At 44.4% G+C, this 27,923-nt stretch overlaps 9 protein-coding genes and 1 non-coding gene across 10 annotated transcripts; 7 read left to right on the top strand and 3 right to left on the bottom strand.

Moving 5' to 3' along the window:
• Nucleotides 1-33: 33 nt before the first annotated feature.
• Nucleotides 34-3,142, bottom strand: V865_006080 (uncharacterized protein; the record flags this gene model as incomplete). The annotated part of the gene is made up of 13 exons (XM_066229840.1): nt 34-210; nt 274-501; nt 577-687; nt 806-950; nt 1,059-1,152; nt 1,236-1,311; nt 1,368-1,374; nt 1,435-1,521; nt 1,586-1,659; nt 1,775-2,096; nt 2,230-2,377; nt 2,471-3,024; nt 3,093-3,142. The coding sequence occupies 13 exons, from the start codon at nt 3,140-3,142 to the stop codon at nt 34-36; spliced, it is 2,073 nt and encodes a 690-aa protein (XP_066085937.1).
• A 477-nt stretch (nt 3,143-3,619) lies between these two features.
• Nucleotides 3,620-5,136, top strand: V865_006079 (uncharacterized protein; the record flags this gene model as incomplete). The annotated part of the gene is made up of 5 exons (XM_066229839.1): nt 3,620-3,772; nt 4,025-4,097; nt 4,240-4,396; nt 4,477-4,629; nt 4,791-5,136. The coding sequence occupies 5 exons, from the start codon at nt 3,620-3,622 to the stop codon at nt 5,134-5,136; spliced, it is 882 nt and encodes a 293-aa protein (XP_066085936.1).
• A 725-nt stretch (nt 5,137-5,861) lies between these two features.
• V865_006078 (uncharacterized protein) lies at nt 5,862-12,085 on the bottom strand (the record flags this gene model as incomplete). The annotated part of the gene is made up of 18 exons (XM_066229838.1): nt 5,862-5,920; nt 5,992-6,241; nt 6,352-6,437; nt 6,493-6,528; nt 6,596-7,139; nt 7,218-8,361; nt 8,422-8,509; nt 8,615-9,033; nt 9,120-9,829; nt 9,886-9,960; nt 10,016-10,039; nt 10,097-10,186; nt 10,247-10,816; nt 10,960-11,191; nt 11,296-11,464; nt 11,528-11,561; nt 11,622-11,686; nt 11,746-12,085. 18 exons carry the CDS (start codon nt 12,083-12,085, stop codon nt 5,862-5,864), a joined length of 4,935 nt encoding a protein of 1,644 aa, XP_066085935.1.
• A 666-nt stretch (nt 12,086-12,751) lies between these two features.
• Nucleotides 12,752-14,790, top strand: V865_006077 (uncharacterized protein; the record flags this gene model as incomplete). Its single annotated transcript, XM_066229837.1, has 6 exons — nt 12,752-13,223; nt 13,338-13,730; nt 13,796-13,879; nt 13,973-13,989; nt 14,058-14,328; nt 14,408-14,790. The coding sequence occupies 6 exons, from the start codon at nt 12,752-12,754 to the stop codon at nt 14,788-14,790; spliced, it is 1,620 nt and encodes a 539-aa protein (XP_066085934.1).
• Nucleotides 14,791-15,553: 763 nt separating this feature from the next.
• V865_006076 (uncharacterized protein) lies at nt 15,554-16,364 on the top strand (the record flags this gene model as incomplete). Its single annotated transcript, XM_066229836.1, has 2 exons — nt 15,554-15,665; nt 15,808-16,364. 2 exons carry the CDS (start codon nt 15,554-15,556, stop codon nt 16,362-16,364), a joined length of 669 nt encoding a protein of 222 aa, XP_066085933.1.
• A 606-nt stretch (nt 16,365-16,970) lies between these two features.
• On the top strand, nt 16,971-17,307 carry V865_006075 (uncharacterized protein; the record flags this gene model as incomplete). The annotated part of the gene is made up of 2 exons (XM_066229835.1): nt 16,971-16,989; nt 17,054-17,307. The coding sequence occupies 2 exons, from the start codon at nt 16,971-16,973 to the stop codon at nt 17,305-17,307; spliced, it is 273 nt and encodes a 90-aa protein (XP_066085932.1).
• A 171-nt stretch (nt 17,308-17,478) lies between these two features.
• V865_006074 lies at nt 17,479-17,593 on the top strand. Its single transcript, XR_010725594.1, has one exon. It is a non-coding gene; the product is annotated as a 5S ribosomal RNA (ribosomal RNA).
• A 413-nt stretch (nt 17,594-18,006) lies between these two features.
• Nucleotides 18,007-20,188, top strand: V865_006073 (uncharacterized protein; the record flags this gene model as incomplete). The annotated part of the gene is made up of 5 exons (XM_066229834.1): nt 18,007-18,124; nt 18,195-18,331; nt 18,401-18,980; nt 19,052-19,953; nt 20,021-20,188. 5 exons carry the CDS (start codon nt 18,007-18,009, stop codon nt 20,186-20,188), a joined length of 1,905 nt encoding a protein of 634 aa, XP_066085931.1.
• A 510-nt stretch (nt 20,189-20,698) lies between these two features.
• Nucleotides 20,699-22,178, bottom strand: V865_006072 (uncharacterized protein; the record flags this gene model as incomplete). The annotated part of the gene is made up of 3 exons (XM_066229833.1): nt 20,699-21,098; nt 21,184-21,456; nt 21,625-22,178. The coding sequence occupies 3 exons, from the start codon at nt 22,176-22,178 to the stop codon at nt 20,699-20,701; spliced, it is 1,227 nt and encodes a 408-aa protein (XP_066085930.1).
• A 321-nt stretch (nt 22,179-22,499) lies between these two features.
• On the top strand, nt 22,500-27,517 carry V865_006071 (uncharacterized protein; the record flags this gene model as incomplete). Its single annotated transcript, XM_066229832.1, has 10 exons — nt 22,500-22,852; nt 22,962-23,304; nt 23,366-23,468; nt 23,535-24,364; nt 24,438-24,822; nt 24,896-25,397; nt 25,487-26,338; nt 26,457-26,704; nt 26,775-26,873; nt 26,973-27,517. The coding sequence occupies 10 exons, from the start codon at nt 22,500-22,502 to the stop codon at nt 27,515-27,517; spliced, it is 4,260 nt and encodes a 1,419-aa protein (XP_066085929.1).
• Between the last annotated feature and the right edge of the window lie 406 nt (nt 27,518-27,923).

The raw sequence follows: 27,923 nt of genomic DNA, 5'->3' as shown, positions 1-27,923 counted from the left end.
CCCACTCCCTCTCTCTCTTTGTGGATCTCTTCCCTATCTACCATTAATGACGGTCTGATGTGCAAGTACACCAATATGCACTGCTCCAAACAATACAGACCAACCGATGGGAGTTTCACCGATCAGTTCAAATATCGCCAAAACCAATAAGAGCACCATATAAGGTAGGGGGATAGGTCGATTGACGACACTGGGTTGAATTGATATCACCTATCACAGAATCGGCGTCAATTTTGTTTTTTTTTTTTTTCACTTCGACATGTTCAAACTCACCTTGATGATGAAAACAAACCCCCTGACCGCCTTTACTCCTGTTCTTCTATTCAACCTATACTTGACTGATCGCGATAATCCGTCTACTCGTTTTACCTTAACCGCATTGGGCGTGATGGGAGACGGACTGTTAAATCCCGTTACGACAGGTTCAACTACCCTCTCTTGCTCAGGACTAGGCAATGCCAAAATAGTCTTGACAGGTGAATACGATTGCGGAGGGTCTCGCTGTCAACGAAGGTGCATCAGCCGATATCTCACCTTGAGTCGCAAGGACGATACTTAGGTAAGGGGAAGACCTACTTCAACTTGATCATCTGGTGGACTACTGAATGTCCAGGGAGAAGCGAACCTTCTAACCAATTCACCAGCTTTAGAGGATAACGTAGAAGGAGTCGAACGAATTTTGTTCTCCTATCTGTATAATCAGCTTGGGCCGATACAAGGCACAGAGTGAGAGTACGTCATGGAGCTGGGGACGACCGTAGACCGACAAGAATTGTGCATCTCAAATGGAATCTCCAACACTTACAAGGTTCTTCAATCCCGCTCTGACTTTCTCCGCACCTGGTCTGTCTTCAGGTATAAGACTTTCGAGCTTGCTCAGCAGGACCAGAAGATCTCTCGGGATGTGTCGCCGTTCGAGAGATTGGATGATCTCGGTAGTCGGTACGAACCTAATCTCAAATGTTAGTCGGCGAGCGGATCAAGGATGAGGTGTACAGCATCACCCCGATCTTATCTCTTTCAAGTGTACCGGGGAGAGCAGGATCACCTGAACTCACCCAGGATAAGCAAGTATCTCCTTATGCAAGGCCTCATAATCCTCCGTATCGGGATATGGTAGATGTAGGAATAGCATTTTGTGTAAGATCATGCCTGTCATAAGACGTTATTAGCTAAAAAGCTCCTCTTGGACACCCATAACCATACAGTCCATATGCTTTACAAGCTTGACATACCTAATGACCACATATCAGCATGGGAGTCTGACGGTCTCCAATTGCCTTGAGTATCCTGTATGAGAGTTTCAGGTGCCTTGACGACCTGTATCAGCTCCATTGCCCTTGCCTATCGTAAAAAAGCTGACATACCATGTATCTATACCACATATCAATCAGCTGTCAACTTGGACACAACACGATCGAGGGGAATACTTACTCCATAGTCCCTGTATGACCTGTTCTTTCTCGCTTGCCCCGTAACATTTCTTCAGATGTACCAAAATCGGATATGAGAGCTTTGGGGCTACATTGGGCACATGGAGGAAAGATCAGTTCTGGATTTGATCGTCTAAAATAGCTCCGCTCACATGAGTCTCCCTTCTTCCCAGTGCAAAAGGACATTCGAGCATTTCAAATCGAGATGAAGGATTGAATTTGCGTGCTGGGAGCCAAATAGATCATAAGCATCATTGTGACCCGAACGAGTATCTTGATTGAGTCTCAGTCCTTCCTTTTCTCCTCAATGACACTATGGTCAAGATACCCTGCGTACTCACAAGAAAAGCCAAACCCTCCACCACATCCCCAAAAAGCTTCATGATTTCCTCCATGCCCAATAACAACACACCTCTCATCTCTTCCATCCTTCTTTTCCCTTTTCCTGCAGTACCTTCCGCCGCACTCTGTCTACGCCTTTTGAAAGCTTTGATCCTTTCTGCCTTTGGTAGTTGTCCCAGCGATTCTGAATCCGCTATATCCCCTGCAGACAAGTCAGGTCGAGGTTGGTTGGTATGTGATCGAGTGAGGAGGTAGGTATCGAGGTTACCTGCTGTTGCGTATTGCATCAGGACGTGGAGGGCAACGATAGGTGGACCGAAACTGATCAAGAGGGGAATGTGGGAAATTAGCATATACATTGACTACAGGTTGGACCTCACTATATATACGAATCACGTGTGTGAGGCTGAAGAGCAAAGAGAGTAGTTATCGGAGTAGGTATTGGATGACTCACTTGGAGAACCTAGTCACATCTATCCATGAATGATGATACGGTATTATATTTGGATGTCTCAGAGCTTCTAACAATCTGACTTCTCTTAACATCTTGAACAAGTACGATTTCGATCTTCCCACTGCTATCTTCTTGACAGCATACGTTCCTTCCAGATACGGAGAGACAACATAAGTCAATGAATTACCTGGTAGCATGATTCTGATGGTATCGGAGGGAGTTGTTAGATTCACTTACTCACCTAGTACGTTTCCGCCAATAACATGAGTAGCCAGAAACACACTCCCTTCAGCACCCATACCAAGCTTACATTCCTCTCTGAAGAATCTATCATAGTACCCTCTAGCTGGGAAATCAGCTTCGTCCAATTCATCGTCCTCGTCCTGTTCCATTAACGGGGTTTTGTAACGTTTCCTCGGTGTAGACTGCGCAGACGGTGTAGGTGAAGGGGGTCTCGAGCCTTCGTGAGCTTGTTCGAGGATACGAAAGTATTTCTGTTTACCCAGTCTACCTCTAGGATCATCTGCCTCATGACTGAGGTGACGGTGAGGGGTAGGGTTGGAAGTGGTGATTGCTGGCAGGGGCTGTGAACAGTATGGACAGTGAGGAACTGTCGTGATACTTTCTATAGGTACTTCGCCGTCACTTAGATTACCAAGGAGTCTAAGTGGTCCTCTACTGGATGATCCGGCATTGGAGATGGCCTCGATTCTAGAGGATGAAGAGGAAGGATGAGGCTGGACTTGAAGTGCGTGAGAAGGTGGGTGATACAGGATGAGTTGGTTGGAGGTTTGCCTGAAACAACACGGTAGACTACCTCAGCCGAATATCTCCACTGGTATTTGCAGCTGACTGACACTCACCCGATAGCTGTCCAAGAGTTGTAGTGGGACTCTAGAGCTGACTCGTCCATGTTGCTGGGGTCATTTCCTCTTGCTGTATGGAACTCGATGGTGGATGAGGTGAGAAGAAGGGTAAAAACATATCATCTGCATGAGGATATGAGGATGGACGTGAATCATCGTTGGAATGGGGAACCCACATTCCTTGTAGCCTTTTACGGCATTGTACACAGCTTCTTCTACTTTCCCACGGTTATGTTACGGATATCCTGCACCCGGTGCACGGTGGCAGTGTGAGTGTCACTCTCAACGATAGCCCGATGATGATGACGAGCTTGTTGATAACATTCAATATGACAGAGGGATCGTAACTACAAAGCAAATCACAAATATCTTACATACCCTTTGAGGTCTCGAATCAAGGACCGCCCGGTCTCAGTCATATCAGCAATTTCACAATTATCTCCAGCAAGATACCATTGAATCGCTTCCCGCCCTCTTAGTCCAGAGCTGCTATATAAAGCATCCGACCCTCCCCTTCCGCCAGCATGGCATCATTCTTCAACTTCTCCGGATCACCAGTGGAGATAGAGATCAAATTAGCAGGTGAAGATGAAAGAAGACAGGTGGAAGTGAAAGGTGATAAAGATAAGAGGGAGATGTGTCCTGTTTATTATGATGGGGAGAGTGTGACTGGGCAGGTGAGCATTGACAATCTGATTCGAGTCTGTCTACAAGCACGGCCTTGCCTCGCGTGGGATCAGGCAGAAGGATACTTCTTTGAGCTTATCGAGGGGATCGTAGCATACATATCTTGTCGAAAGATAAGAGGTAGCAAATGGCCACCGGTCCCCTGGCCATTGAAGAATAACCCTAGACATTTCCATTTCTCGCTCCTTCCACGACCTCTATCGAGCTGGGATAAGCTTACTGATTCTACTATTCCCACCTAGGTCAATGTGAGAGTGAAAGACGGCCGCAAATTCCAGCATGATGGTATACGAATTGAGCTCATCGGGTCGATAGGTACGTTGATTCACATTTCCCTATGCGCCAATATCTGTATCGATGCTCACAATGGGTATCGCTCTCCCTTTCATCTCTCTTGACTTCTTCTGTCTATGCATGATCGTACAACTTTGTCTGTCTTCCCAACTTGCGATTACAGAACTATTCTACGACAGAGGAAACCACTACGAATTCGTATCCTTATCTCAAGAATTAGCCTCAGCAGGAGAGATGCGACAAGCTCAAACATTCGATTTCACTTTCAAGAACGTAGAGAAGCAGTACGAGTCATATAGCGGTATCAACGTGAAATTACGGTGAGTATACGGGTATACACCTATGGTTCTCACTGATACTTGAGAATTGAGCATCAACACTGACACACTGTTATCGTCAGGTACTACCTGAGAGTGTCGTTGAACCGGACTGCGAAAGAACGTGAAATATGGGTTCATTCGTACCGTATGCCACCTGAAGCTAATACGAGTATAAAGATGGAAGTGGGTATAGAGGATTGTCTGCATATTGAATTCGAGTACAACAAAGCCAAGTGAGTGTTGTTGCATTATCGTTAACTCCCGGTCAGAGGAGACGGCGTTTTTCTCTTTCTCTCTTTCTCTCTTTCTCGATCTATAGCATGGTCTGTCCATAGGTGGTGAAGTCCCACCAAAAGATACGTCAGCTGACTTATTGTACCTATAATTAATATAGATATCATCTCAAAGACGTCATAGTAGGTAAAATCTACTTCCTCCTCGTCCGAATCAAGATCAAACACATGGAACTATCCATCATCCGACGAGAAACCACCGGCGCACCTCCAAACCAATATAACGAATCGGAAACCATCACCAAATTCGAAATTATGGATGGAGCACCCGTCCGTGGCGAGACAATTCCAATAAGGTTGTTTTTAGGTGGATTCGAATTGACTCCGACTTTCAGAGATGTAAATAAGAAATTTTCGACGAGGTATTATTTGAATTTGGTTTTGATAGATGAAGAGAACAGAAGGTACTTCAAACAACAGGAAATTACAGTGTTTAGAATTCCGTGAGTGGTAGTCCATTTATATGGTAACAAGTATACCCCATATACTGACGATTGTTCTTTCTTTTCTTCTTGGAATAGTGAAAATTGAAATCTTGACAACTGCGGAACAGAGGTTTAAAGGGCAAAATGAGATGAGATGATTATTTATATCCGTAACAAACATGAAGATATTGTGTAGGATACCAAGTTTTAGATTCAGAAGATTCAAGTGAAGAAATGAGAAATGAACATGTAGTTTTGTTATATACTCGTAACCCTCTTTCATATACCCAGAGATTCCATTAGATGATATACACTCTACACCTATATAGTCATATGTCAGTTGCACGGAATTGACCTGGTATTTCAATACCAACACCAATTGGATTGGACTGGATTGGGTCGCAATTTGATGGTCGTATCTACCGGAATTCATGCAATATCGCATTGCCGTCCAAAAAACAAAAAAAAAAGATGGAAAAAAGATTGTTATCAAGATTGCCCACACACACACAAAAAAAAAACAAAGATGATAACAGGAAAACACATTAAGTACATTAATCGTCTAATCACATACAATGTGATTCACTTTCCTTAGCATATGACTGAACTATTATTCTAAATCCTGACATATACAGCACCGATAAACCAAGAAAAAAACCAAAACCGACCTTCCTCATATCCTGTCCGTATCTATTTATGAATATGTATAGTGTATGATGAGTAGATCACACCGACTGTCCTTCCTCATTACGACACGCGCATAGCTAATCTCCTAATGACCGGTACGTTCAACCAAGCAGGAACGTCTATCGAAATCCGGCACAACCCCAAAATCATCAGCATGACCCCACTATTGTTTAGTCGGAAATGCGCTTACAAGTTTCCAACCCAGCTATCTCTCTAGGAGGAGGTAATTGATATGGTCCCACTTCATCCGTCTCAGGAGTCAACAGTAGATGATCCGATTTATCATCAGGTTTCACCCTCGCCGCGACAGCTTTGAGGATCTCGTTGGAGATGGGAGCTTCATAATCTGCATTATGGTATTGAGAGATGAGTTTTTGGATTTGAGAAGGTGAGAGGATCCAGCAGACGTCAAAGAGGATTTCAATATCGCCCATTGTCGCCTATATCAATGACAGAAGGAAATTAGCATCGTTCGATCAGAAAAAGACGTGATCCAATCAGATCCTCTAAAGTTAGATTCTTGGGCATGTATGGCGACACTCCAACTCACCTTCTTCAATTGTAACAATTTGGTAGCTTGCATGAGATGTTCAAGTTGTAGTAACCCTTCAGGCATTTCATGGGATTTACACCATTCTGTGAAAATACCGTCAGTTGGTCCGATTTCCTGTACCCGCGACACTTAACTCACCTTCAATCCTAGTGATGTTATATTGGATTTGCATTGCTGATTTCCCACTCAAAAATCAGTATCGTATCGCCATATCACCTCGCGTCAGAGAAATTCCACTCACCTCTCTTCCACGAACAGAAATTCCTTCTCATTATCAAATCATTAAACGCAATTTGACCTATCAACTTCAACAACTCCGTTACGACCTGTTGCATTACACTCTCCTCCATGTAATAGCTCTTGAGGCATTTCCAAACCTTGTTCAACAGATTCAAGATATCATCCATTGTGGCTGTAGGTTGGGCGTTGGATCCCATACCAGATAACATCCTAGAGAACATCTTACCAGTTCCATCAGCAGTGATGAAACCTGGTAAAGATTGAGATTCGATCAAAGCCGGTATGACCATCTTGGTCAATTTCTTTTTAATTTCCAACATTGTCGAGAAATAGATGTTATATTCTAAAGAGTCCAAATCATGTTTGACTATTCCAATCAGACGTTCATAGGTCTCAAAATCGATATTGGAATTATCGGCAGAATCGAATCCTGGTCCATATCCTTGGGCGGCATCTTGTTCGGCGACACAGATGAACGATAGGATCTCTTGGACGTTGGATAACCAGAATACACCGGGCATGATAATGTCTTCACCTTTGAATGACTACAAACATACAAGGAACAATGTCAGCGGCACATCTCCCTTAGCATTGACACGGTGAATTGAGGATTGAACACTCACGATTACATGCTGCTGGATAGCTTGCATCACATTCGCCAAGAACCTTTCACTCTCCGTTATCATACCCTGTTTCCACATTTCGTTGCTTACCAGACTGATCAAGTGAGCTGGGAAAATCACCTCCTTGGCTGAAGGAGTATTATGCAGAGATGGTTGAGGGATTTTTAATTGGTATATCAGACCTTGTAACACATCTTCATCCAATGGTGCTTCGTCTTCCAACAACCTGATCATTTCGTCCGAAGCGTTGTCTAGCACTGTGGGTAATGGTAATCCGGATGAATCTCTTGGTCTTACTGGTCCATTAGGCGGGAACATGACAGATACAGCTCGAGGGTTATTAGCATTGTTCTTCTTGAACGAAGTGATCTCGTCAGATAAGTTTCGAGCATGGTTGGAAGGTCCAGTACCGGTCGTCGAATGTCTTCTGTTCCTTCGTCTGGACGAAGATGGTTGCCGTTCAGAATTCACTCCTAATTCCTGGAGTGCCCTCAAGCCATGAGGTTGAGTAGGTGATGTAGGTGGTTCTCTCTGCCTTTCATTCTTCGTCAAAGCATTCAGAGTGTTATGTCGGGAAATCTGTTCTTTCGTCGAAGCTAATTCAGCTCTAAGACCAGCAATAGTATTCTGATCTTCAATGTTCTTAGCTGCCGCAGTATCGATAGTGAATTGTTTCTCCTCCATCTCAGCAGCTTGAGCAGATAACTCAGCTGTAAGTCGGATAATCTCCTTCTCCTGTTCGGCGACTCTCTCGGCGGTTTCTTTCAGTTGAGCATCGGTCTCAGCTTTAGCAGCTAACGCTTCTTCGAATTGACTGAGGGGTACGGTAGGTTTAGCTAATTCAGCTTCATGACCTTTAGCTTTGGTGGCAATCTCATCATGCTTATTTTGCCATGACTCGATCTGTCGTTCAAGCGTTTTGATCTTGCTGGACAATTCTTTGTTATCGGCAGTTCGCTTTTGGAGGTTTTGGGTGAGTTCGACAACCTTGTTTTCAAGTTGATAGGAGATTTCCTTGAATTTGCTAGCTGATTTAGCTTCCGCTTTAAGACCTCGAAGTTCTCGTACAGCAAGTTTTCGTCGCCATTGGGACTGCAGAACGACGACTTGGCGTATCTGAGCGAGATAATGTCGACGAACGACGCTGTGCGAATGAGGATACGTGAGTCAAATGGCTATAATTCAGCATGCGATATCAACTTACAGACCCCGGAAGAGCGATTGGAGTTTGAGGACAGCCGATGACGTCCTTTCCTCGAGTGCTCTCTTTCTAGCTTGATGACCTCGGACGACTAGCAGAGAAAGTCAGCATCGAGACCACTTTCTATTGATAAGATGCTTGATTCCCTGAATATAGGAAAAGACGTGTGAAGTGTAAGAGGGCAAAATCAACATACCGGCCTGAATTTTGATAACAGCATTCCTGATCTCCGTGTAATTCTTCCTCGCCAAATACCCTCTCGCAACTTTCTGTATCTTTATCGCAGCAGATTCTTTCTTCTTCTGTTCTACGAATCTTCTAGCTAGTATACCTCTATACCAAGATTGGATCTTGATCGTCGAGATTCGAAGGGTTTGATAATGTTTATAGGCAATTCTCCGCCTGACATTCTTCTGGACTAGTGTAACCAATTCGTTCAATCGCTGAGTTCTGACAGATTCAAGGAATGCCAACATTCCCGCTCGGAAGAAGATTTTGGTTAGACCCATTTGATACTTGTCTTCGTCTTTGAGGGTCTTTTGAAGGATGAGCGAACAGAGTCCTTTGTAATCTGTGTTGGAAGACCATTCTTTCGATGAGACGAGCATGTAGTATCTGTAAATCACATTTAAATTTTTCAGTCAGCTTGCTGCTGCTCTAATGAGCAGGGAAGATGATATGAAGTGGATCTCCTCGCTCACCTCTCAGCAAATTCCTCAAATGTCCATCTTGATGGATAACCGGCACAACTGATCCTGATGGTTTCCAAAACACCACAAGCTCTCAATTGAGCCAGAACTTGTTGGGGTTCCAATTCCCATGCTTTCTTCATTTCATTGGGCTTGATACATCTGATGTAATGAACGTTGGTGTTATTGATGGTATCCATCAAGCTGATCAAGGAATGTTTGAAGATGGATCCAAGTGTAGGTTTCCTGGTGGCTGCTCCGACTCTCCTGGCTGGACCTGGTCCAGCCGAAGCAGCAGTCTTCGTTTGATCGCCATTAGGTTTCGCTGTGTTTGCCGCTGTCAACGCTGCGTCCAACACCTCTCGGAGGAATTCATTTGAGGAGTTTTGCAGTAATGCCAGATGTTCATCTGGTACGGTATCCCTGTTCTTATCGATGAATCCATCAACGTCATATGTGACATCATGAGCATAATGAGTGATGGTGAAAGCATTCTGGTTGAATCGGGGTTTCTTGAACACTTCTTTCTGTTCAGGTTTGGTGAGTTGTTGATGAAGCTTATTGGCGAATGACGCATCGGCTCCGGCAGGTAATCTAGATTCTTCATCGAGTAAGGTAAGAATACCCATCTTGCCTTCGATGACATCGATACAAGCTTGGTTATCGGCAAACTCAATGAAAGTCCAGTTAATCTCTTCTCGCACGTATTCTTCTTGTTCAAGCTAAAGACAGCATCAAATTAGTAGCTGTTCGAAGCCAAATTCACAGCTTCACTCACCTTGAATACATGAGCGTTGAATTCTTGTTGCAATTTCTCGTTTGCCCAATTGATACAGAATTGCTCGAAGGAGTTCTAAGGATTTCATCAGCCAATTTCCAGCAGAGGAAAGTATACAAAACAAGCTTACCTTCTTGAAGTGCTCGAAACCGTACTGTCAAAGCAGTGTTAGTTGTTAGATCGTCGAGGTTTCACTAATCAGCCAACTCACGATATCAAGAACACCGATGAATTTGGTAGCCTTCTTAGCACCTTCACCCCCTTCGCCTAACAAACTCTCGTTGACGACCCCGACCAACCACTATACAAGCAAATCCATCAGCTATAGAACATGGTGTATTGCAGGGCAGTTTGAACTCACATCGAAGAGACAAGAGTAAATGAACTTTGCTACCGAATCCCTCACCACCATAGCCTGAGCTGATCCAAGATTCGTAACGATCTTCTCCGACCTGGTAATAAGCTGTTTCTTCACGGTCCATTTCTTGAAATCCGCTATTGGCAATCCAAGTAAATTAGTAGCGAGGGATAGAGCAGTATCGTCATCGGACAGAACAGCGTCCGTTCTAGCCTGGGTGATCTTGATATTACCAATATGCAGTAAAGCAGCTAACAATCTGAAGATATGCCATTGTTTCTCTACAGAGATTCCAACGGTAGATAAAGCATTTTGAGTCTCCCTAAATTCTTTGGAATCATCCACTCCAGGTATAGGTGTAGAAGTGGGTCCTCCGCCTGCCATATATGCGAAATCGGATGGATTGGTCGACAAAGAAAGATCTTTTCTCTCTTTTGATGGAGCTCCAGCTAGAAGCTGATAGAATATGTGATAATTCCTCTCCGATTCTGGTTGATACACTAATCGTGATCTTTCAAGAAGGTAGGTACGTATTCTTGCTCCAACGATATCATGACTTTGGTCGAATAGGATCTGTAAACGTCGCCAAAGTTGTCAGTAATGTTCCAGTCAAATAGGACACGTTGAGATTACCCCTTCACATTTAGAATTGTCTCTATCTCTCACTCCTGTGTCTGGGCTCGTTTCCTCGACAACAAAGTAAATCTGGTACTCACCTCAATGTATTTGCCGAACCTCGAAGAGTTATCATTCCTTGTAGTCTTCGCATTACCAAACGCTTCCATAATAGGATTCGAAGCCAAGATCTGTTTCTCAACTTCACTCATGCCATCCTCATCTCCACCGATCTCTCTACGTCTTCCACCTGAATTTTCTGATTTGGTTGGATCATCCACCGAGGCGAAATATCGCAAAATGAATTTGGCTGACACGGTTTTACCTGCTCCACTGTGGGTATAAGGTATCTTTTATCAGCGAACAGCCCCATTTCATGACGTGACCAGTCGAATGACGATGTGAGAGAAGTCGTTTAGGCATCGAGTCTCACCCACCTTTCTCCACTGACCACAATGGTCTGATCTCCTGCACCTGTAGGATCCGTTCCACCTTTCCCAGAACCACGTCTCATACAATCCAAAGCTTCTTCGGCGATAGCGAATAAGTGCGGTTCGAGCTCTCCCTTCTTCCTACCAGAATAAGCTTGGATGATCTCAGGGCCATCTAGAGCGAGAGAGAGATCAGCTGGCATTCTTATGACGGTTCGGGCCTAAAAGCGCAGCTTACAGATCGCTAGAGGACTGAAAGGGTTCAAAGCGACCTAGATATTTGATTCCTGTCAGCTGATAACCAATCGTTCTGGGCTGGCGGAGTAGCTCACCAGTACGATACCAGAGTAGGTGTATGGTAGATGTCTACTATATCTCGTTGCGATAGCATGAAGGACTGGTTCATTACAGTCAGCCTTACGGAATCCATCGCTAGTAGGAGTAATATGGGCTCACCTGAAGGTTCGTTCAAATTACTCAAACTAGCCAGATCTTCTGAACTTTCCAATAACGGTGGATTCCTCAATGGTGGTAATTGATCTTGTCCTGGAGGTGGTGTTGAAGGTTGTATATTACCTGACACAGCATCCGCGCTGGCAGCTTGAATGACAGAATATGGGAATTTGAGTGTTTTTGTCGTATTGGCGTCTGCCTCGTATGCTATCACCATAGTACATTCCGACGAGGATGCCTCGTCAGACGGTAGCGTCAAGGAAGATACCGTCCCTGCTACCCATCCTGTATGAGGATCAGGTAACCATACTCTCGTCCCTTTTGTATATATCGATGATGACATCTTGCTTGGGTATATATGCTAGGTATGTTATAAATGGAAAGAGAGCGTTATATGATGACCCGACGATGATTATGGAGTCGGTGGAGTGTGTTGATTGGCCGAGAAAAGGGAATAAGGTCAAGGTGATGAATAGGTAACAGAAATCGTGTCCGTGCGTTAAGTTGTATGAGGTGTGAGTTGATCGACAACTCGGGTGTTGCTATCGAGTAGCGACTATGTGCGCTGATTCCTTCGAGAGAGTGAGTGTGAGTAGCGATAGCGATGGTGATGAGGGGGAGATGACTACCACTAAGCCCATGAGCCGATGAAAGGGATGTCAAATGCGATGTATAGAGATGTACTATGGGTAGTGAAGAGAGAGTGTGTACCAAACACAGCTGAAACTACACTAGACAAAAAGACGCGACTGGACTAGACGGACGGACGCGTGGCAACCAAAGCAAAAAAAGCTGGGAAAGAGGGAGAACGGAGTCTTGTTGTTCTCCGGTATAGAGATAAATGCCACGTCACTCACTTGGTGATCGATGAGTGAGTGCTCTTGTTTATCTCGGACCTTTGTATACCTCGGCTATCACACTCGACTAGACCGAGTAGATATCATGTCCATCTCCTCGACATGATCAAACTGTCGCATATCAACTCCGTTATCTGTCACTCTAACCCACCATGACATCTTCAGCTTCACCAGGCAACTTCCAATCGTCCCTAGACCAGGTGATATCCCACATTTTGCACCGTCAACAATCACTAGACACGCTCCCCGCTCTCCCATCTCCAACTTCCATCCAATCGACTTTCTCTAGTTTGCCTACCTCACTACCGGAAAAGGGTCTCGGTACTTCAGATACTACTTCATACTTGATAGAAAAAGTACTGCCAGGTATACTCCAAGCTCAAAATGGACCTCGATACTATGGATTTGTAGTAGGAGGGGTAACTCCCGCTGCTCAGCTGGCTGATATACTATCTACAAGCTACGATGAGAATGTCCAGGTGAATCTGCATCAGCAGACTGCTTCTACGGCCATTGAGCAGAGAGCGTTGGAGCTGGTTTTGGATCTGTTGGATGTTAAAAGAAGTACTTTTCTGGGTAGGACGATTACGACGGGAGCTACGGCTAGTAATATATTGGGATTGGGTAAGTCCAACTCAGACATTTACGGGATAGACACCGGTCTCTCCTTTCCCTCATAATCACTTATACTCGTTTAACATGAAATACAGACGCGCTGATATCTCACACTCTTCCCAGCCTGTGCAAGGGATCATCTCCTCTCACAATCCCCTCACCTACCCCCCGGATACTCATGGGCGAGGGACGGACCTCCTTCCTCACCTACGCTCCCTTCACCGCCGATTGTGATCTTATCGATACATCCTCATTTCTCCATATCAAAAGCTGCGTCCCTAGTGGGGCTGGGAGGCGGACCCAGAGTCATCCAGACTATGCCTTCGGATCTAGAGGATGAACTATCTTTCGACCTGGAGAAACTTGAGGAAAGGCTGAAAATTGAGAAAGAGGTTGGTAGAGGAGTAATCATTTGTTATGGCTTGGGCGAAGTGAATACGGGTGGTTTCGGTAAAGGTTTGGATAGAGTTTCGGAGCTTTCGAAGGCGTATGGAGCTTGGCTTCATGTCGATGGGGGTGAGTAATGTTGTTTGATCAAGATCGTCATCGAAGCGATCAAGCTGATCTTTTTCCGATATCAGCCTTCGGTGGATTCGCAGGAATGATGCCTGAATTATCAGAATATACAAAACACATAGATAAAGCCGATAGCCTTACACTTGATGGTAAGCATCTAATTGAATTACCTATGATCTTGGCTAAATCGTCCATTCGTCATTGGGATATTTGCTGATTTGAATTCGCTGTGTATGATACAGGTCACAAATGGCTAAACGTGAGCGATTCTTTGAACTTATCTCTCATGAGTGCCAACGATGCGTACTGACACTTCCATGATAATAGGTCCCATACGATTGTGGCTTGTTCTATACCCGCCACGTGTCCTCACTTACCAATGTCTTTCAACCACCCTCGGCTTCCGCACCAGCCTACCTGGCTTCCAATTCTACTCTCGCCTCTACTCCAGCTTCCAACGATCAAGATATACCTGAAGGTACAGTCTCCCCGGCCGATGTTCCCAGTCCATTATTTGTGAATATCGAAAACTCGAGGAGGTTCAGGGCCTTGCCATTGCTGGCTAGTTTACTGAGTTTGGGTAAAGAAGGTTATAAAGGTGAGTAAGACGAATCAGATCTCAACTATCCTCATAACACAAGGGGAAATGCTTAGTTGACAATAATCATCACGTGTAGATATAATTATAAGAAACATCCGATTCGCCCGCTCCATCGCGCAATATATCGATCAATCAAAATACTACAAACTTCTCAACCCATCTCCCTCTTACCTCTCTTCGGAGGATGGTGAAACTCCCATCATACCATCAAACATCGTGTTATTCTGCCCTACAGCAGAATCACCTTTCTCACCATCCGATCCCTCGTTTTCAGTGAAGTTGACAAAGGCTATAAATGATACGAGGAAATTATACGTCTCGTCTACCTCCTGGAGCGGTCAAGGTGCGGTCAGGATGGCAATTAGCAATTACTTAACTAAGGAAGTGAGGGATTTGAAGATTGTCTTGGATGTGTTAGAAAAGATTGGAAAGGGGGATAGTGTGGTTTTTACGGAATGATATTCATCTGACTGCGTTGGCATAGAAAACATAAAATATATGGTATGATCCGACTTGATCGGCTATTGAGCTTTGCGATAGATACGATACATATAATGCATTGATAGAAACCGCAACATAGTACACAGTATACACTAGATCTTTTGCAGTATGGTAGGATCCTTTCATCGATTTTCATCAACTGAAGTACTGACTGGAACAGCTTGTGATGCGAGCTTCTCTCTTTTCTGGGGATCATATTCTGACTTTTGTATATAGAAACGAATTTCGAAAATCATATGATCCGATCCGAGGCATCGAATCCGTATCATGATTCGAGGATAGGCAACGAAGTCCCGATGTCTGTATCAGCGACACAGTGTGTTTTTTCACAGCCTTTTGAAATCGCGCTGGACTCGCCGTCCGATTTTTGGCCTTTTGAGATTTGAAATTGTACAGCAGGTATTAGAAAGGATATATCCAGTACCTTTGACTTGCAGTACCTTTGACTTGCAGATGTCTGAGAGAAGCTTAACTTGGGCTCCTTCTCTTGCTTTCGATGTTAATCGGCCAACATCAAGGATAAAGGATGCGTCGCATCGCTGAGCCTCAATCTTGGATTCAAGCGAAAACAACCTTACCTTCAGTGCTCAAGAAGTCTCTCTTTTATGTACACCTCGTCTCCCATATATGTAAATATATATAGTTGCTGTGGAAACAAGCCTTTCAGCAATTTTCAATACTGCAATACTCTCAGATATAAATAGTATATAGTATTCTCAAGATGAGTACCAGTCAAAGCAAAAACGATGATGGATTCTATCATGAGGATGGAATTTGCGATTGGAGTACTTCGAGGGGTCAACCACCTTCGTTGAGTGATAAGGATATACATCGTGAGTGGTGTTTATTCTTTACCTACTGCTACTTCACACTGTAAGGTGACTGATTAGGAGGAGAGAAAAATATTAGCTGCATTTATACAATTCATCTTCTTGTGAATAGACATTGACTGACCTGACACTTCATGTAATTTAGATGCTATGCTTGGGGCTCAGCTGTATACTAGTATCTCCAAAAATACCACCGTGTCCAAAAGAGAAAGGAACGCAGATAGGGATTTACTCCAGACATTTAAGAATCGTAATTACGTGGATTCCGGTGGTTCGACAGCCGCAGAAGTGTACGGGAGATTAGAAGTTAAATACGGATTAGGTCCTCCTGAGCCAGATACCAAACCTGGTCTTGACACAGTCGGTATAGGAGCCAGTTCTAAAGATACTGAGTTACCTCGAACTGGTATGGTTAGGAGAAGAGTATCGGACATTGAGTCTAACAGTGGTTCAGAAATCGCTCCTCATTATGCATCTTCGACAAAGGCAAGTGATGCAAGACGATCTTCTTCTGTGGGTAGTGAAAGTCCTTCAACTCCTTCCAGTCCTAGATTCTCATTCTCTGCCAGTGCAGGATCTTCACCACCCAGTCCTAGAGCACGAAGAGATTCTTTCATATCTCTTGGTGTTACTTCCCGAACAGATGGACTGGGTATCACGGGATTTGATACTGCTCTGGAAGAGTCGCCTGATGAAGCGTAAAAGTAAGGCTCCATGATCAACCGTAGAAGGTTATAGGTAAAATCCCAAAAAAAGTTGTGAATCTTGAAGGAAAGATTGGTAATATCATACACGTCTATGTTTCTGTCATTGTGCATACGTATGATGTTGGAAAAAAGAATGCACGCTCTGTCTTACCAGGGCAATATCTTGAAGTAGCTCACTGAAGCTCTTTCCAAATAGGTTTCTGCTCTTGTAGAAGGATTGGATTCCGCTCAACCCGGTGGAGAATCTTCAGTCTACCGTCAGATCCTTTGGGAGAAGCGAAAGCTTCACCATAGCCACTGTGGAATTCACATCGAACAATGCTTCATTTGCGCTCTACACCCAACATCCGATGACTTTAAAGGATCAGGCTCAAGGACAGCAAGAAGGAAGAGGCTCCCGAAGTGATCGGATATGGAGATGTAATCTGTCTTTCCATTCTCCCTAAAACGGGCTGGCGAATCGTCTCATTTCCTAACCGGGTTTCTGAAATATAAATAAAGACTTATCTCTTCGGGATGAAACCTGATAATCACTAGGCGTACGTTATAGTGACTACAGGTAAACGTCAAAATATCAAGAAAAAAAAACCAGACATCTGAAATGTCCATAACTTCCAACAGTGAGTAAACCGCGTTGAAATGTAGAACAGGCGATATGGTCGAAAAGGACTGACCTATGTATAGGTAATTCACACCATGCGTCTAATCTCACTAACGGTGATGCAGCGGAAGAATGCTCTACGCCATCACCTCTCACGGCGAGGAGAAAAAGACGAACTCCACTTGAGCGAGTGGTAGCCAATGGAGATGACGATCTTGGATTCGCTGAGAGATCATTCTCAACTCTCCGTGGCACTAGTCATTCAGATACCACCTCGAATGCTGATGATAACAGTGGTACCAACGGTTACAGGAATGATAGTCTTCACTCCCAATAGACCAAGTATCGGAATGGGCAAGAGGACTGTACGGTATGGAAGTGATTGATATATTATGATATTCTATCGTGCACACTTCCTCTACAAATTGATTATATATGCATTTCTCGACCTTTCCAGCACTCTGTTCTACAGTATATGTTGTCTCACAACACTCATCGATCTTCCATCTACGGCCATAGAACCTAGAAAACATCGCGTCCCGTCAGCTCCGCGCAATTAACCTAGGTGTCGCTCGGTTAGTACCAACGTGGGGGACCAGTTGGGAATCCCGAGTGCTGTAGTTTTTGCATTTTTCAATACATGTTTCTCATACAATCAATCATCATCAAGTCCTCTCTCTCTTCCTTCTTCTTCTTGCCTTGGACATACATGCATTGTACAGTATGTATCAGCTGTTAAGCTACATATATAGTGACCATTGCATCTAAGTGATGATGATCTCATGCCACACGCGTCCTGTCACACGCCACTGACAGTGTAGCATGGTTGAGTCATTCAGGGGTGGCTGAACAGAACGCGTCTCACTTCAACTGTTTACCCTGAACATTTCATGTCTCGATCATCCATTCATGCTTCATCTTCCTTCAAAGGTCATCTTCATCTTTTGACTCCCTCGTAGATCGTACATATATCCTTGCCATACCGTCTTCTTGTCATCTTCATAGCATATACATACAAGAGAAGACAGAAGGAAGGATGTTGTTGAACGAGCTCGTCAAATCAGGTCCATTGGCCAAGATCTGGTTGTCTGCCCATCAAGAGAAGAAGTTGAGTAAAGCTCAAGCGTTAGGTGTGGACGTAGGGGAAAGTGTCGGTGAGTAATAGTTGATCTCTGCCTGTTCACAACTCGTAGTCGAGCTGACATTTCGAATTCTCGACTGTAGATGCTATCTTGACTCAAGATGCCGCTCAACCACTTCGATCGTCCGGGCCATTGATGTTGGGTGTAGTGAGGATCTATTCGCGTAAAGTTGGATACCTGTTTGATGATTGCAAAGAAGCCAGAGAACGTATATCACTTGTGCGTATACTACGTCTCACCACAACCTCATCATCCATTGCGATGTTGACTCCCGTACTGCTGTTACAGGCCTTCCGACCTGGTATAGTGGATCTACCCGAAGATCAAGTCAGAGCATCCAAAAATGCCATTACTTTCCCAGATGTGCGAAACGAATTCGATTTCTTAGATTGGACTTGGACAGGTCCATCATTCACCCTTCCCGAAACCACCTCAGCAGCAGAAGCGCCAATCAACTTACCTCGTTCTCGTGAATTCGGTGCATACAACTTCGGTCGACCAGCTGCACCTTCCATTTACGGTGGTTCCACTACGGCTTCTAGAGCTTCTCAAGATCTCGGTGAAAGTGCTCTCGACTCGAATGATTTCTCAGGGATAGACCTAGGGTTGAACTTGGAAGGAGAAGGAGATATAACGATGGAAGCTGGAAGAGATGTGATGACTCCCATGTCTAGGTATAGTAGGGAACGAAGTTTGGGCGCAAAGCAACGAGGAGCGAGTAGAGAGTCGGTCGGATTAGGTAGTATACAAGGTGGTGAGATCGGTGGGATTGAACCGGTCGATCTTGGTTTAGATTTTGAGAATTTGGATCAACCATTGCCGTTACCTGAATTGGAAGTTCCAGAGGGTGATAGAACAAGGAGAGAGAGTAAGTCTGCTGTTTCTGAACGGTGAACTTCCGCACAAATATTAACCGGGGTGGAATTTTTTCTATTGTAGCATCTGCTCTATCGACTCCACCTCCTCTTTCTCCACCATCCATTCCAGCCGATATTGCGGCTCGAATTGCTGCTGTCCCTCAGGCAGCCCCAAAAGTTAAGAAGCAGAGACTCATGCAAGCCGATGCCGAACTTGAACTTCCCGATGAACAACGAGACCTATCAGCTATACTAGGCGAAGAACGATATATCCCTTCTGACCCCGAAGCTGTCAGACTCCAAGAGATCATGGCCGATCCTTCATCCCACTTCTTACCTATCATCAAAATTGGCGGGGAAAATATGATCTTTGCTGGACCTCAGGGATTAGCACCTGAATTAGCTGAATTATTTACCTTCCCTTCCAACGTTCTTCGACGAAGTAGAGGTACAGAGGAAGAAGGTGAGCGAGCAACCAAGAGACCTAGAATAGAAGGAGAAGAGGAGGAAGATATCGAAAATGTAAGAAGGGTTGAGAGGGGGAGTGAAGTTCCATTTGAGATGCCTTCAGGGTACGGAATGGAAGGTATGGGAGGTGACGATTCATTCGCATTTCAACCTGAAAACTTACCATATGAAGAACCGCTCCTTACTACACCTCGTGCAGGACGTGTCTTACCGAGAGAAAGAGAACCTTCCATCGCATACTCTAGAGCAGAATCGATAGCTAGGGAAATACAGTATGGCGGAGAAGCTGGAGAGTTCACTTTATCGATGTTTGATTCTCGAACTTCTGCTGCAGCAAGAGAAGAATTCTCACAATTGAGTCAAAGTCAATTATCGACTCCTACCAAATCAAGTGAGAAGACGACCGCGAGTGGGTTCTCGAAGAATACCAGTATGGCTATGGGATTATTGAGGAAGGAGTTGGATGCCATTGAGGAGGAAGATAAAGTGGTCTCGTTCGAACAGTTGGCCGATAAGGTGAGTTTTCATCTCAATGAAGATCTTACATTGCAATATGCTGACTTTCCGTATTTTGGTGATTTAGTCCACCAAACGAGCAGCTTCTTCATTCTTCTTTGAACTTTTGGTTTTGGGTACTCGAGATTGTGTCAAATTGGAACAACAAACTCCGTACCAAGATATCAGAGTCCGAGGTAAAGATAAACTCTGGCCTGAAGGTGAAGGTGTAGAGACTGTCGGCGTAACCGCTTAGGGAAGTGGTTAGTTTCAGTTGGTTCTTGTACATTGAGAGAATGGAAAAGGGTAAAAGACAAAGGTTCTTGCTTCTAACTGTCTTTTCTGTTCTTTGCCGGTCAAAGAGATGCCTCTTACTTCATATGTGTGTTATAATTATGTCGCGCTTTTATGTTATATATTGTAGGGTTTCTTGCTTTGACTATTGGTTCATCTCTATTACATTTTACATCTATCTATCCATATTCATAGGGGTTTGTGAATGAAATGATTCAAATGATGATAACACGCGAATGATGTACATGCAAATTATGTGACATGATCAGTTGCTTCCTACGGAGATATCTCGACTCTAACTTGATACGAGGCGATGTATTATCTTTATTCCCTCTATCTTTATCGAGATGCCCAAATGCATGCTTATGTCAACAGAATGTATTGTAACAATGCTTGTCAATCCACTATCCCATCAGTCCACCTAATCTATCGCTATATTGTCTTTCTAAGGGTATACAAACATCGATCCAGTTCAATCCCTCTCTCTATCCCACATGACCTGTTCATCATCAGCCACTGATCCATCACTATTCCAAGGCAACCTCCCACTAAAGCTCGTACCGTATACATCCCTATAATCATCCAACGAATCAAATTCTTTATGATCCTGTAAAGGGGGACACCATTCGAATAATTCAGTTAATTGGGGATTGGATATATGATAAGGATGATATTTTATATATGGATTTCGTAAGAGTTTCTTTGTTGATAAAGGTGGATGACAACCTGTTGGAGAATTCATAAATGGTTTGAAACCGAATTTCAACTCTCCTGCGTAATGTTTAGATAAATCGGGTAGGTCATCGTTGATCCCTATGTAGGTGAAGTTGGAGAGGGGGAATGAAAGTGCTGAACGATGGAGATTTGTAAATCTGTCATCAAGTATCACCAACAAAGGCATCATCAGCATCTCTTGGTTTGTGCGTCATATATGTAGTGGTGTTGACGATAACCCACCGACGTTCTTTCATTCCATATCCCACGACGGTGATCCTCCTAGGATACCTGTCGGTAACCTCCTTGAACCTCGCTATGGAAAACAACAAATTCTCATAACTGTCCAGAGCGTGCTCTTCGGTCGCTGCACGAAGGTTCAACGATAAAGGAGCTTTGGATTCTCCCTGTTCGGCTGGAATTAGTGTAGACGGTAAGAGGTCGAGAGCATGGGCGAGGTTGTGGTACGATAGAGCTTCTGGAAGTGGTGGGGAAGGTGGGACACGAGTTGCTCCGCTGTGTTATCGCCATGATCATGTTCAAACAGTCAAAATGGGCACAGTCAGCTACCTGTGTTGAAGTGGATATGAATATAGTAGGCATTCATATGATCGGTCTTTTGTGGTCTTCGTTCAAAACTTGATGGGATGATAATTCAGAACAGAAAGAGAATCAACCACTCACCCAGAAAACACCAGTAGAGCTTTATTATCCTTCTTCAGCTCCTCCACACCCCTCTGTATATGTTTGACATACGTCCTGACACTCCCACCTTTCTGCATAGGTTCTAGTATCCAATCATCATTCTCATTCACTTTACTCGCATCGTGTCCTAACCAAATAGCATGTCCAGGAACCATGATCAGATGGTCTAAGTCGTTATACCGTGAGTCACGTTCTATGGTAGTCTCTATCGAGAGGGGTATACCGGATCTCAACTGCGAGAGAGTAGCCAGATCGTCCCATCCTTTACTATGCACTTTACCATTCCTGAACCTAGAGGAGCTCGTTGAGCTGAATGTGTTTGACGAGGGTATAAGAAGGTAATTCAAATTGAGTATTAATGATCCTGATAAGCAAAATAGCAGTAAGAATACCGCCAAGTTGGTCAGACGAGTACGTGATCGTAGTGTTTGTAGTATCTGCTGAGAAGAGGATAGGTTATGGTTGTGATTTGCTGGAAGGGACGGGAAATACGTTCGATTGCGCTTGGATGTTGAGGAGGGGAGAGGTAACATCTCGTGAGGTGTATTCGTCTTCGGGGTGAAGTGTATATCCCAGCCAAATCACCCAGACTGAGGCTATCGAGTTATATTGCTTCTCTTCACGTCTAAATGGATTACAGGATCAAGGATACTATACAAAGGGTTGATGATATGATTATGTTGAATGAGGCTGAATAACAAACTGAGATGTCTGTACGTTGATTTCGGTCAATTTCAATTCACGTTGAGCCCAACCCCGAATTACGATAGTCGTCAATCCATGTTCATCTTCACATTCTCATGTTCATTCCTCCCATAAACCCTCATACCCCATCCAACATGATCTGATAGACGATGCTATCACCCGCTCAAGTACCCCTCCCATCGTCACCATCATCCACAACCGCATCTCGACGATCATCCTCCTCGGCCCCCTTTCATCCTTCACCCCTCTCTTCACCGTATACAGCCTTCCGACCTCGACTGGATCGTAATCCCACTTCTCTAACCATCCGTCAGGAGGTAATTGATCCCTTTAAAGAAGGATCAATTATCAGTGTCAATCAGCCTGTAGGGTCGATATCGATCAGTCCGAATAGTCGAGATGTCTGTCTAGCTTCGAGAAAAGGTCTATATATCTTGGATTTGGTAAATCTAAATAATGCACCGAGATTTATACCGCAGGGTGGGACTTGGCAGATCGCAGAGTGAGTAACTTCTCGAACTGCACTTTATACCTGTGGCCTGATGCGGATCTTCTGTTGAGAATTCTCTTTGGATCTCTGTGGGGACTTGCTAACTGATCTTGCGACACAGCGTCCAATGGTCCCCTCATCCCTCAACATCCAACCTAATTCTCTCCACCTCATCACAGAAACTGCTTGTGTGGGATTTAGGTGCCCAGAAATCCCTAAAGAAAAGTATCGATGCGCATGCTCGAGCAATTACCGATATCAATTGGCATGCTCTCAATCCGAACCTCATGGCGACCGTGTCGATGGATGCGGGGATACGAGGATGGGATTTAAGGTGTTGGGATAGACCGTTCATGCGTCTTTGTGCGTGGGGAGCGGCAGGTACTCAGGTCAAGTGGAACAGAAGGAACGAGTTTATATTGGCTACGGCTCATAACAACTTGGTGCAGATTTGGGATAATAGAGTGAGTGCACTGTCCACCACAGGTCATGAAGGATCACTGATAACGGTGGATTGTCGAGTAGAAAGGTTCGGTACCGCTCACTACTATCAATGCGCATGGGTCTAAGATATATGGTATTGACTGGGATAGAAGGGATAGGGAGAAATTGGTTACTTGTTCACTTGGTAGGTTTCAACTCACCACAATGAGCTCATAGTACGCTGACATCTCTGTCCGTCACAAATCATTAGACAAAACAATCAAATTCTGGACCGTACCCGAACTAGGATCATCTTCATCAAGCATCATCGACTCTGATCCATTTACAAATGTCAACCCACCCGATAAACCCACTTCGATCATCACCACTTCCTATCCCGTGTGGCGGGCACGTAATCTACCCTTCGGTCGAGGTGTCCTGTCCTTGCCACAAAGAGGAGAACAGGCCCTTGAGCTATTTGCGCCTGATGACGATACGCCAGTAGAGCGCTTCGAGGGGCATGAGAACGTCGTGAAAGATTTTGTATGGCGTGTACGAGGAGGGGACAACGCTTCGTTCGACGATAGGGATTTCCAACTTATCACATGGGGCAAAGATCGTACTTTGCGTATTTGGCCGGTCGAACGTGGTATAATGGAGAAAGTAGGATATCGATATGGTAGTACAATCGATATGTTGGTTTCAAGAAGGGGAGCAGCAGATATAACTTATACTGTTGACCCTTCAGCTTCTGAAGATGTGGAAGATAATGTAAAGTTACCACCACCAGTCGTCAATCCAAGTAATATAACCAGACAGAAGTTGACTCAGAATCAAAATAAAGTGAATGAAGCTGGTATGACGAGAGGTGGAAACAAAGTAAGAGGAATGGATCAATTGGAATGGTTGACGAAAGTGGTCAAGACTGCTCCATCACCTGAAGCGTCAACTGTGCCAAGTAGAATTGGATCGGTCAGTAGGAATCCAAGTAGAAGTAGAGGTCAGAGTGTAGAAGGTACGAGGAACGAATGGATAACGTTGAAAGATGAACTGGTCTTGTTGAATAAACTGTTCCCTAGACCTAAAATCAATTTTGAAAAGGTAAGATGATATATCATCCACCTTGACTTATAAAACTCGTGTCAGTTGGCTGATCTAGAGATCGACTTCTCAGATCGACCTGGCTCAACGTAGATTGACAATGTCTATGCAAGGCCCATGGGCGAATGGCGATAGAATGGCATTCATCAGGATCCATTGGTCTTTCCCGCCAAACTACCCTTTTGGACCTGAAATACCTACTTTCGAATTGGAACGAAATCCCACTGTATCACCTATCACGAGACAGATCATCGTCACTACCATCCAGGAAAGACGAGCGCATAATAGGCAATGTCTGATATCTACGACTGGCTTCTTACTTGGTTCCCACGAAAGAATTGGAAGAAGGTTGATTGACGAGGAAAGTGATTCCGAGAGTGAAAAGGGCGTGGAGAATCAGAGATTGGGTAATGTCCCGATGTTGATACGAACTTGTGGTGCTACTTTCGGTCCTAATGGTAAGTCTTATCTCTGCCCATGCAACACGGTACATCAAACGCTAAATGGTGTTTGTCTGATCTAATCCAATAGGCCAATTAGTCTGTTTCTTCCCTAAACAGGTTATTTTACCGCGGACACGAATAACCTCCAGATCACCTTCCATCACTCGAGATATCAATCCTTCACCGATGATCAAAGCTATCACTGCCTTGGCGAGATTACAAAACCCCCACAAAAGGAATGCAGTAAGGTATAAACCGCGCTTGAAGAAGTTCGAGAATATCGCTCCAACACAGGTCCAAGCCGGATCGACGATGACGATACATGACGTTTCGTACTATTCTCAACTCCATGCTGGACTGGCTAAAGTTTACAGTACCACCTCTGTCGAGAACAATCTCCGACATGCTCTTGATGCTAAGAAACTTGATCATGCTGAAGTGTGGTCGACTCTCAGAGGGGTGTTATCTGATCCTCCTCCACCGGCTTACTCGGCTCTACCACCTCCCATGGCTAAGGTGAATGATATAAGGAGAGAAAGATATGACTGGGAGAGATCGATGGTGAGAAAAAAGAAAGTAGTTGATCAGATGTAAGTCGACCATCTCTGCCTTCAGCTTCAATAAGGGATGTTTCCTAAGATTCTAAAAACGAATAAAGCTGAATGAATATAACACACAGGTTCACGATACTACTCGCCGAAAGGAATTTCCAACTTCTCGCCTTGGTATCTTGCATACTGCTAGATCACGAAAGGACGACATATATCCCTCCACCAGCAGAGACTGTAATCAGTCGTAGTCCAGAACAAGATTATTTCACCTTACCTCGATTCACCCATTCTCATATAACCCCCACTCGACAACGCACGGCCGGTGGAGGTGGCTCACTACCACACAGCCCAACTACCAATTCGAGTTTTAGAAATTCAGGTTGGTCTCAGATGCTAAATCCTTCTGCGATATCTCTAAGGGGAGCTTTAACTCCTAAAGATAGAAATTCATTTTCGGATTTGCCTTTCTCAAAAAACCACAGCCAAATCCAAACTCCGGGTAGTTACAGTTACGAAGATGTTTCTTCACCTACTGGAGGTGTGTTCATACCTACACCTGCATCTGGGTCGAGTATAGTAGCTGTAGGAGGTACGAAGAAAGTGGAGAGTCCTCGACTAAAAGATAAAGACAAGGATAATGCCAGTGGAATTGTTAGACCCAAAATGGCACAGTCTATCTCGGCATCTGCTTCTCCACCTATCATCACACCTCTCAAAAGCTCTGGTACAGAAAGATCGTATACTAGTGAAGCGAACACGAACAAACACAAGGTATCTTTTGGGTCTGCTTCGCCGCTAGCTAAAGGGTCGATGACGAGAGCGGGGACTGCTCCGCCACCTTCAACAGGACATCATACGAGTGGCTATAATACGCCTGCTGGATATGATGTACAGACCCCGAATGGATCGACGGGAGGAGCTCCAGGGAAGAGGATGATTACAGGATGTGCGATAAGGTTGGATTTCCCAGGGGATGATAGGTGAGTTAGATCTGGATATATCGACGATCCTGTTCAGCATGTCCTATGAGTTTTTCGAGTATGACCCCCATCAGGTGTAGCTTGTGAACTCGGCTGATATGTGAATATACGAATTTAGTCCACCACTTTCCCTCCTCTCGGAAGATATCAGACCCCAATGCGAACTTTGGAAACTCTCCTATGCTGATTTCTTACTACGTATGAACTTGCTTGAAGTCCGAACCGAATTGATGAATTACCAATTCACGGAACCCACCGATTTGTGGAGTGTTAGTAAAGCTGCAAGTGGAGTTAAGGTGTTAGAAGAGAAACGGAAAACCGGTTCTATCAGTTTGGATGATAACGGATTACATTCCCATGCTCAAGGTGGGTCTATTGTATCCTCTTTCACGTTATCAGACAGATTGGCTGACTCCGACTATGACCTTGTTGATAGTTTGTATATCGTGTTCGGGTCATATAGAAGGGAATTGTCCAAGTTGTAACAAACAACCCAAGAAGGCATTGTGTTCCTACTGTAGATTACCTATAAAAGGTGAGTACGACAAGGACACTACTTGCTTCTTCTTTTAGATTTCTGTTCTTAGAATGAACAGTGCAATCGTTGACTGTCGTCAATTGTCTTGTTTACCAGGCCTATCAATGGGATGTTCCATCTGCGCACACAAACTACATTCCAAATGCTTTAAACTCTACTTCCTCTCACCCATAACAACACCCATGACATGTCCTTCATGTTCTTGTTCATGCCTTGCTCATAGAGGTATATCCACACCTTATTATTCGATATCCATAAATACCAAACCTTCACCGTCCATCACCAGAGGATTCGCTAGAGGCAATATAATCACACCTGTTTCACCTCCTTCCCTCAATACTTCCGAAGGAGGAAGAGGGAGAGTGACGTATGCTAGTCTAGCCAAATTGGGAAGTATAAGAGAAGGTCTGGGTATAACCAATACTCATACAAATACGAACACCAATAGCAATGCGACTCTGAGTATGGATCGGTCAGCGTCGAACACGGGCATTGGACTAGGAGGCGCATTAGGCTTAAGGCCTGAAGGTGACGATACCGCTGGACAAGGACTGGGGAAAGATGGACAGAAGAATGAGGGATTGTTAGCGAGAGCTAGATGGGGTGATGGAGGGTTACTGCATTGGAAAGGTCATGGATAGTTGCGAGAGAAGAAGTGTAATTGTATTTTGGTTGTAAATTGTATGAATATGGTGGTGTCGGAGGATATGAGACAGGTTCAAACGAGTCTATACCACTAGCTCTTTGTGTTCGGAGGTGATGAGGAACCATACAGCGATATTCACCCACCATAAGATTATCATCCTATTTTTTCCTACCCTCAATCATAGGCCTTGCCCTTCATCTATCAATCTGCAAGTAAGCAATCCCTCTGATTTTCATGTCCGTGATCCGACTTCCTATTGTTCACGTTTCACGCACGCATGTCTCACCTGTCCTCTCCGGCAACCGGCAATGGAAGTAATCCGGTTCCTAAAGGAAAATTACCTCTGCTCAAAGCTGAAACGAAGCTGAAAAAGATTTCCCATTGTTCAGAGTAACAGGGTG

The sequence above is a fragment of the Kwoniella europaea genome, chromosome 1, assembly GCF_036810445.1.
Source record: "Kwoniella europaea PYCC6329 chromosome 1, complete sequence".
Classification (NCBI taxonomy): domain Eukaryota; kingdom Fungi; phylum Basidiomycota; class Tremellomycetes; order Tremellales; family Cryptococcaceae; genus Kwoniella; species Kwoniella europaea.
The sequence above is the reverse complement of the archived record's forward strand: the minus strand, read 5'-3'. Positions and strand labels throughout refer to the sequence as shown.